Here is a 10,687-nt window from a genome sequence, read left to right as displayed (position 1 = left end):
AATTTTATTCAGCTGCTACTTAGCCCTGATTGTCAGGCATCTGTGTGTTATTTTGCAGCAGTTCGGCCCATCTTTTGTATACAGTTTACATTAAATACAAATTAGTGTGCATGGATTTCTTTTGCACATGAGCCCAACATGTTAGGAGCAAATCAACAGAAGAGCTCAACACCAGCTAACAGGTATTAATTAACTTATTAATATGAGAAAGAAAGTGTCTTAAAAGACATTAACTGAGAACAGCAGAACAATATCAGCGCTGGATATTAACTCAATACTGGATCAAATCAGCTACCACTCTATTGATTTTCCAGACACTAAAATGTCATCTCTGGAGTGTTATGTGAGAGATCAGCTGGAAATAAACACTTTATTTTTCATTTTACACACACACACACACACACACACACACACACACACACACACACACACACACACACACACACACACACACGTTATAGATGCAGGCTAGAGATTCCACTTTCTCTCCCTTGATAACAATCCAATAGCAGTTCTGTTTTTTTCTTTCTTCATTAAAAGTCTGTACAGCTCACTGCGATGAACTGATTGAGTTCATTCTCCTGTATGTGAGGAAACATAAGCCTGCAACTTGACTTACTTTTTCCCCCCCAAAAAAACATTTAAATGCAAATATTTTTTAGGCTAGCGCCAAATATAGTTATTACAGGAAGCTTAGATAATCCTGTCATGATTAAAAAAACGACTTAATGTAAATCAGCAAAGTGTGTCTGATAGAATCCCCCAGTACTAATAAGATCAGTATTGGAGCAATCAGGTGTAATCACTAATTATTGACCGCACTATACTTATCCCGTTCCTATTATCTCCTAGCGTTTTAATTCAGCATGAACAGAAAAGAAACACATACTGGGGGGAAATTGGTGTGACACGTGAAACAAACTAAGGATTCTAAATGTGCTCTAAAAATGAAGGGAACGCAGTATAACAGTTAAACTTCAGAGATAAAAACTACTTTCACCTACTTTTGGTGGAAATCCAAGCAGGTGAACAGGTACACTGGAGAGACAACCACAACATAGCCCTCAAAAATGGTACATGCAGCCCATTCAGGTTGCACAGGTAGTCCATCTCTTACCTTCCGGAGGGCACACCCACGCTTGCGATCTTAAAGAGGGTCGCTGTCCAACCACAGTCTCAAGAGTGTGGAGGAGATACTGTGATACTATGAGACAGGCTCTTATATGAGGAGAGCTGGGCAGGGTTATAGAAGGATTCAACCCAGCAGCAGGAGGAGAAACAGAAGGAGCTACCAGAGCGCTAGAAAAATGACCTCCAGCGGACTACTCGTGCGTGTTTCTGACTAAACTGTCAGAAATAGAACAAAGAAGGTGAAATTAAGGCCTGTACTCACAGCCCACTAACATTTGTCCAAGAACATGTCATTTTACTTCTTTATTTTTGAGCACTTATATATAAAAAACATATATAAGATATTTAAACACTCGTGATCTGTGTGTATCCTGTGCCAGAAATGGCGCAGTGTGGTTATTGAGGTGGATGGCCAGAGGGGGACATTGTTTCCACATCTAATTGTCACTCAATCAGACCCTCGCTTGCAAACCAGTAAAAAGAAAAAGAAATCATATTTCTCTTGTTAGGGACATTACAGTACAAACCCATTGCCATGCAGCATTCAATTCATATACTAATATTAATGGAAGACAGTTTTTTTTATTAATACAAAAACAAATTTGTGCCAAATGTGTCACAGTGCATAACAATTACCTGTCTGCTTTTCTCTTTTAAGCATTATAATAAACCTTTGTGTGTCTGACTCATCCATTGTGCTACTTTAAAAAAAAATCTTACAAATAAAAGAATAATATACAAAAATTCTTCTGAACAAGATCTACTTTGCTAAAACATCCAAAAACAATGTCCATCAAACATTCATGAAGGAGGTGAAGCAGGCGGGCAGTTAATGTCACAGATGTTTCAAGAGTGACAGCTGGGATAAACATGGATTCAGTTGCAGTTATTTGACTTTAAAATGTTCTGCTGTGTCAGTATTTTTATTATATCGACCAAAGGTTTTGTGTTGCTATGTGCAGCTCAGAGCTAAAGGGTTAAAAAAGAAGAAGACGAAATCGAGGGTACAGTGTTATCAGCATTAGAGCATTGCATATAATCCCTCTTTTCACAATTAAAACCACCCCGCCCTATAACTTGTAGCTTTTTAATATTTTTAATAACAGAGCATGCAGAAGATTACACATGGCTGTGCTGGCTACTGACAGATTTATGTGTCAACAGATGTTAGCTGTTTGCAACATTAGTGGGAAACGTTTTATAGAGGGTTTCCTAATATTAGTCGGTATTGTGTTTGTTTAAGGTGACCCCAAATGCATGTTGGGATACTCTTATACCTATGACCTTGTTTAGCAACAAAGCAATGCAAAGTAAATGAAATGGCTATAGCCTGTGGTTTAAGTTTCAGGTCAGTTCTTAGAGTGTATGTAGAGTATTTGGTTCTGCCGTGCGTGTTGTTGTAGGGTGTTTGGTTGGCTTAATTAGGTTAACTTGGACGCGTACAAAGCAAACACATGAGCTTCTTGTGTATGCATACATGGCAGGCATGTGCTCTTTATTCTCCTTCCTCTGTCCTGCTACCAATACTCTTACTCGCCACTTCAGTCTTCTCTCCCCTCGTTTCTCAGATTACATTTCTACGCTTAAGAGTGGAGAGATGACATTCCCCACGCTGTTATCTTCTTGAGTAATGGGCTTGAGCTGCAAGGGAAGTGTGAGGAGAGGAAGGAAATAAAGCACTCTTCCCTGATAGTCCCCCTTTCTCTGAAAATGAAGACAAACAGAAGAGAGTGGGATGGGGGGCGGGATTTAACAAGGTGGCTGGATGTTTGCGCTCCCCTGTACCCTGTGGACATCACAGGAACGGTTTCATTAATTAGTGTGAAGGTGAACTTGTTTTACCTGCAGTGTGTTTAATGTCAGCTGCTATAAAAATGCTTCTCATTTTCTCATTCCATTCAGTGCATCTCCACAAAAACTGTTTCTTTGTGTGTGTGTGTGTGTGTGTGAGAGAGAGAGAGAGAGAGTGTGTGTGTGTGTGTATTAAACCTAAATCTCATTTGGACTATTGTGTCATAAAACTGGTTCAGTGGTATTATATGATATAGCGGCTCTGCCCAATCCCACCCCCTGATTTTCTTTCTTTTCTTTTTTTTCCAATCATGGAGGTTTTTAGGGGAGGTACTTTGGGTGGGTCCCTCATGTTTAATGTATTATCCTGTTCCCTATATCCTGTCACCGCTTTTTTCCTGCAGGGGACATGAAGACGGGAGACAGTGTTGTCAAGTCCGGAAGCTTTTACGCATAACTCTGCGCCAAGTTACCTTGAACTGGTTTTGCACAAGTTTGCATCATTTGGGGAGACCATCCGTCCGTTTGGACCATCCTGTGCTGAACATCTCGCGCTGCCGCAGCAATACAAGCACCTTGCAGAAATGGGCGTGTGCGGAGGAAGTGGGGAGCACTTGGAAACCAGACTGACCTGAGAGTTCTTTCTAGTAGCTTTACTCAGGGATACATCCCCAAAACTGCAGTTTAAAGGTCCTCCTCGTGATGCGTAAATGGATTCGTTTTTATCTCACTGCTTCAGTGTGTTTGCGCATGGTGTCAGCGATAAAGTTGATGGAGTTAAGCTCATTACGTGAGCTAAAAATCAAAAACTGGACGTGAAGCACCCAGGGTAGCTAAAAAGGCAAAACAAAACAACAAAGTTGTCTAATTACTTGTATTATTTGATTTTCTTTTATTAAAACCCCCCAAAACAAAACACCTGAACTCGCAGTTGTTAGTCAACCTCCTGTAAGCGTTCCTGACTCATTCAACTTAAATGCTCCCAAAGTGTAGATTTAGTTTTTAAAAAACAATTTTATAACCAGCGTGGGGAGGAGGATGGATCCCGCCTGTGGGAAAGTGGGGACGGCGCCTCTGGTCGCCGGCAGCGGAACCGGCGTGAGTGCAAAGGCGCCCAAACATCTGTGGAGGCAGCAGAATCAGGCAGCGCTCTCTCCGCTCCACCACGCGCTGGTAGTGCGCAAGAACGACCGTGTAAGACAAAGAGGCTTTTCGGACACCGAGAGATACCTCAACCCGAGGAACATGGACCGGACTTACGCAGTGGACACGGGGCACCGACCCGGGCTGAAGAAATCAAGGATGTCGTGGCCGTCGTCCTTTCAAGGTCTTCGACGGTAAGGACAAAATATAAAAGGAAACTGCTTTTCCTCGGCTTGTTTCCTTTTAATTCCCCCTCGATGAAGATGGGCGTTGTGTGGCTGACTGAGCGAAGAAGTGTTATTATCTATCTTATTTAGTCCTAACTTTGAGAAGGTTACAGTACATCTTTCTGCTTAGACGGTGCTCGACCTCTGTTTTACATCACTTTTTTTTGTAACATAAGGTCTCAAACATTTACTGCGCTGTAACGAGGAAGAAGATGATGAATAAACTATATGCTATATGCCGTGCAGCGCTAAAGGGTTAAAAAGAAACAACGGACACAGTCTTATCGGTATAAACCCTCTTTGGCAATTATAAAACCACCTCATCCCATAACTTGTATCTTTTTAAATATGCTTTAATAACAGAGAGTACGGAAGATTACGCATAGCTGTTTCATTTGGGTCAGAAAGATGTGTCATACCGGAGAGAAGAAAAGCAAGAATAACGATGCAAAGTGAAAGAGTTTTTTTTTTCGGTTGTCACAAGCCATTCTCTGTGTTAATATCAATTAGGTGGTCTATATTTGGCACAATTGTCATTGTGTAGAATGACAAGAGTCTTGTGGGAGTCAGAGGCAGGCTTTAACCAAAGGAAGGTCACAGGAATTATTCATATGTGATGTATCCTAAATATATTACACATATGCAACCTCCAATTGTATCCTAAGGATAGTGTTTAGGGGTCTTGAGGGATGGGCTCCACTTAGTTTTAGTATCTCCAAGAAGCCCGGCGTTCATGTCTGCATTTGGCACTACACTCTGCTCTCGATAAGCAAAGTAGATATAGTAGAATGTCTTTGCTATATGATCACCACATCTTCTGAAATGACTCACTGCATGCGACAATATGGATAATCACAACACACGTGCTCTTGACAACTGCTGTGTTTTCACAGGCTATCCACTATCCAGAGGAGCTACTGTAACAATGTTTGCTATAAGAATAGTTTTAGTGAATCTCGTCTGCATACTGCTGACAGAGACACTAAAGCACCTCCGTGCTCAGACAGCCAGCCTGGTTGTGTGAGGGAAATGTTTCTGCTCTAATTACTCACATGTTCTGGGAAAGAGGGAGGGAAAAAAAAGACCAAATGAAATCTGAGAAGGTCACCTCAGCTCTCAGGCATAAGTGACTGCTGTGGATGTAAGTTTCTGTCAAATGGCTCGCTGTTTCCCTTTTTTTTTCTTCTTTCCTCCTCCTTTCTTTATAAATGTTGGTTTAGATATGAGTGATACTCGCCTGCAGCGTCCAGTCACCAGTCAGCTACAGAAAGCACACTGGCTCGTCTGGCCAGCCGAATGGTTCCTGTCACAAAGAGGAGAGGCTAAAGAGAAGGAGAGAGCGAGCGAGTGACAGAGGGGGGAAGGAAGGAGGGAGTGGTGAGAGGTGGTGGTGTGTGGGCCTAGTAAAACAACCGTGCAATGCTATGTTGAAAATATATCGATTTCAATTGCAAAAGAAGATGCACGCACACATTTGAAGATTGTTTATGCACCTCATACATTTGCTTCAGAAGGAAAATTAAAATTGGATTAACCCAAAGAAATAGAATTTCACATGGGCGGCTAATTACGCAAGAGGCACATTGCACTCCAGCACATATGCAGGAACATTAACACAAAACCAAATCAATGGCCCTTGAACACCGCAGCCCATCGGACTGTTATTTGCACTTGGTCAATAGGTTCACGTAATTGGTTGTTGATTTTTGTGTGTGCTCAATGGGTTGCATGTTTTAGTAATTCCTGATTTCAGTGTCTTCAGGAACGGCCCCCACAGGGACCTTCATCCAGTGAACATGTCATTAGATGAACATCAGTTAGAAATCTAGATATATAATCGTATTATTACACCGTTTCCCAAGTGTTGGGCCTATTGTGTGACACAAAATATATTACAAAACACTCAGAAGACCAGCCTTGATGTACTACAGCACAAACAAATCTAATATAATTGTGATATCTTGTTGATCTTGTTGCCTTTGAAATGGTTGCTTTAAAGACCACTCACAGTCAGTTGCCATCTTCAAACAACGGCATCAAAACAGTGATGAAATGGCAATAACACGAGGTTGGTCTCCCATCAGTACATAAATATTTGTGATAATACAATAATTAACTCTGAATACATTGGTGAAAACTGCAAATCTGTTGCAGATACACATAAATTCTCATCAAACGGAAATTCATATTAACTACTTATTTTTAGAGTCCTGTCACAAGGTCAGATTGGAATCAGAAATAATGAAATAATAGTGATGTAACTGCTGCCGGATGGTGATTTAACTGCAAAATGACATCCTGCAGCAGTTACATTGTATATAGTGGAGTCATCTATTTTAAAGAGACACGTCGCAGATAGTGGTGGTGGTTAGCAGAGGTGTGGACTCGAGTCACATGACTTAATTTTATGACTTTAGACTTGACTTGAAAAAATATTCTAAGACTTGTGACTTGACTTGGACTTTTACACCAATGACCTGGGACTTGAATTGGACTTGAACCGGTTTACTTGAAAAGACTTGATATATTTCACCCCAAATATAAAATTTAACATGCATATTATATAGAAAGTGTGCACCATTAATTCAATTCATTTATTCAAACCACACTCCGTACGTATGAGTGCGTGAGCTGTAGCACAGCCAATCAAATTAACCAGATTTTTAAAAAAAAGAAAAAAAATGCTCAAAAATGCTGCAAGTAGTTATTTTTTTTAGGTACATAAACTATGAAGTAATCAACAAAAAAACGAAATGCAATATGCAAAACATGCAAGAAGAGAATCACAGACAGAGATGGAACAACTTCCAACTTTGTCCGACAGTTGAAGTTGCATAAAGAACGGTAGGTGGTGCTTCTCTTTTGCTATGATGAGATAGCTGACTTCATCTAACTAGCAAACGTTGTCCAGGCTACGTTGGTGATACAGTATTTTTTTATGTGTATTATATTTTTGTCATGCAATTTTAAAGCCGGTCCTACAAGCGCATCCAAGAGTAACATGCAGCTTATCTCAGAACTGTCAGTGAAAATTATTCTTGGAGCTAAGTTTAATTGAGCTGCATTTTATAGAGGTGCAGTTTTCACAATTTCTGTATATTTTCTAAGTTCACTATTTTGTCATGTGTTCAGAAAAACACAGATTTAAAAATCACATGGTCTAATATTTACATATTACATATAACTGCAACATTCTTTTTCCGTTTTTTTTTTAAGACTCGAAAGAAAAAGAAAAAAAATTAAGACGGACTTTTGCGAGATCTCGCAAAACTAACTCGGGATCTCGCGAAACTTTTGCAAGATCTTGCAAAACTTTTGCGAGATCTCGCAAAACAAACTCGGGATCTCGCAAAACTTTTGCAAGATCTCGCAAAACAAACTCGGGATCTCGCAAAACTTTTGCGAGATCTCGCAAAAGTTTTAGCTGCTAACAGGAGGTCTCGAGTTAGTTTTGCGAGATCTCGCAAAACTTTTGCGAGATCTCGCAAAAGTCCGTCTTAATTTTTTTTTCTCCCATGTCCCCTGCGGGGCTCCGTAGACTTGAAATTCAAAGTTTCAGACTTGTGACTTTACTCGGACTTTTACACCAGTAACTTGAGACTTGACTCTGACTGGTCTGACATTACTTAAGACTTGACTTGTGACTTGAGGATTAAGACTTGAGACTTACTTGAGACTTGCAAAACAATGACTTGGTCCCACCTCTGGTGGTTAGCACTGTCGCTTCACTGCAAGGTGCTGGGTTTGAATCCATGTTGGCACAATTTCTGTGTGCATTCTTTCTGGGTCCTGTGGCTTCCTCCCACAGACGTTAGGTTAAGTTGATTGCTGATTCCAAACGGAGTATAGGAGTGAACGTGAGAGTAAGTGGTTGTCCATCTCTGTGCTAGCCCTGTGACAAAGCAGCGACCAGTCTAGAGTAGACCCTGCCTCTCCGCTTGTCCCCTCTTTGACCCTGAGTGGGATAAGTGGAAGAATATGGATGAGTTGCAGTCATCAATGCAGATTGACTCCGATTGATTGCAACACGTTGGCAATCTGTCTGCATTTATAAATTAGAGGCCAGTTGTTTGCAAACCTTTGACAACCTGTCTGAGAGTGATAACAGTCAGTCCGAGTCGGACCGTGATTGGTTGGAGACAGATTGCCTCCAACAAGGTGACCTATGCAGTCACCTGGCGATCGAAACAGGTCACCCAGAGGTCAAGGATGCTATACGCTTAGTCTCTCAATCTCAGTTGGTTGCCCCAACTACTTGGGGTTGTCGACTAACAGCAAAAACATTCAATGCAACTATAGGCAATTTCTTTACTTTTTTCTAGTCTCAAGGCGGTTGCTGTCCCATTCTTTACTCTAGTGTGACTGAGCTGTAAATATTGCTTTAAATGAAACCGAACAGCACATTAGCACAAAAATACAAACATGTAAAATACATATTCCGCAGTTTCATTAAAACAACATTGCTTGGCATTTTGCATTTTTGATTTTGTCATTCAAACAGCAGTGTGTTTGCCCTCCTGGCATTTACTCGGATTTCTCTAAGAGCCTTTAACCACCATTGTGAACATAAAACCTTCTCTAGGCTACTTGACAAGAAACACAGCTTATTTTTCCTGCAGGCTTAAAAGCTTTTCATTCTTCAGATACACTTATTGGTACATAGTGTTCATGTGTGATGCATGCATTATTTACCTATTTGATTGACGGTTTTAATTAACAAGGCTCCAGAAGGTCACACAAATTCACATGAAAACTCAGCAATCAAGTTGTTGCTGCAAGTCAGCTAAACAAGACGTGTTTCCTGATTGTAACAGACAGACATAAACAACTTCTGCGGCAGTGCCCCAGTAGAAAACTAATAAGAAGTGCCAGCTACTTTCTCAACACGCACAATTGATGTCAATCTTATGCAGAGAAAGAGACAGCAAATCTTTCAGTGAGAGGACTGTCGATGTGGCTGCGTGTGCCTGAGTAGCTGGTTTGGTGCGAGGTCAATCAGCCCCAAGGTAAAAGACATCACCCAAATGTGTCACAATCTAGGCTGGGCCTGGATGCTGCTCAGGGCTTCTGTGAGACCTCAGCTAAAATCTGGAGCATTCTTTGATGAGGAGATGGCATCTCTCCCATTCCTCTCCTGCTGCTTGCCTGTCCCTGCCATGGGGACGCTACAGGGGGGTTATCTTTATCTTTAGAGATGTCAGTGAAGAGAAAGATAATGGTGCCTTCTTGCTGTACAATCACACAATTTAAGATTTGATGATTCAGTGGGTGGAAAAGCAAATGTCAAAACTGAAAGAAGAAATCCCCCCCAAAAAACAACAGAAACATCTGAAGAGAGAAGTGAGAAAGGATGAAAAGTGCTTAATTTGGATATTTAGTTACTTCATCACTGGCTGGCAGATTGGAAACTCTATCTCTGTCCTCGACCTTTGCATTGTACTTAAAGGCCGCTGATTTTTCTCCAGCCAGTCTTCCTGCTGTGAATGCCATTACCAGAGTGAGGTTTTTAGCCACGACGAAGCATAACCCCCTGGCTGTGTCATTAGATCCCATGGGTGTTAGAGAGTGAAGATGGAACTGCTTTTCGGTACGTGGTTATATATAACCACTCACAGCCATAATCACAGGCATACAGTATTGTGCAGAAATTTTGAGTCACTCCTCATTTTTTAAAATATTTTGCTAGGAAATTGGGAATAGGTGCAGCGATTTGAAATATAAAAATATAAATGGAAATGGAGCATATAAGGTAAAAACAGTACATTTGTACATTTCTAATGAGCATATTAAAAGTTAATATTTGGGATAGGGTTAATCTTTATTCTTCATCTCAGCCTGGACTCTCGTAGACAAGCTTTCTTGTAGATTTTTTTAAGTAGTCTTCAGTTGTGGTTCTCTGGGCTTCCTGGAGGACATTCAACTCTCTTCTTTGTATTTTGGCTTCCTGTTGGTCCGTTCTATGTCAGGATGATCCCACACTGCGTTAAGAATGTTGAGGTCCAGACTCGGCGAGGACAAGCCGTGACTCATAGTATTTCATAGCATTAGTGTTTTTCCAGGTATGTTTGTACTGCTTTAGTTGTGTGTTTGGGATCATTGTCATGCTCTCCCGATGTCCTCCGTACATGCTGAGAATGATTTGAACCAAAAATTTCAAATTTGGACTCGTCTCTTCGTAAGACATCATGTTCAGTCCAGTTGTGCAATCTGGCATACCTCAGCCTTTTCTCTGTGTTTCCCTTCCCTTCCATTGAGAACATTTCTGATGAGACTTCAGTGAACAGGTGAAGTATTAAATACGAGAGATGCATCTCTCAGGTCCTGTGTCAGGTTTTTGTCAGTTTTTTTCTGTTTCTTAAGGGCATGACTTTCATGCCGGTCACTTGATCTTTTAT

General features: G+C 40.9%; 1 protein-coding gene across 1 annotated transcript in view; it reads left to right on the top strand.

The window, feature by feature from the left end:
- Positions 1-3,945: 3,945 nt before the first annotated feature.
- The window catches only part of pde4d (phosphodiesterase 4D, cAMP-specific), a 149,909-nt gene continuing 143,167 nt past the window's right edge, over positions 3,946-10,687 (top strand). The window contains exon 1 of the mRNA XM_035907295.2: positions 3,946-4,259. Within this exon, the coding sequence (XP_035763188.2) occupies positions 3,961-4,259 (299 nt within the window). The 5' untranslated portion in view covers positions 3,946-3,960. The remainder of the gene's footprint in view (positions 4,260-10,687) is intronic.

Source organism: Neolamprologus brichardi, chromosome 12 (genome assembly GCF_056152115.1).
Source record: "Neolamprologus brichardi isolate AB-2024 chromosome 12, ASM5615211v1, whole genome shotgun sequence".
Classification (NCBI taxonomy): Eukaryota; Metazoa; Chordata; class Actinopteri; order Cichliformes; family Cichlidae; genus Neolamprologus; species Neolamprologus brichardi.
This window is presented reverse-complemented; position numbering and strand designations above follow the sequence as displayed.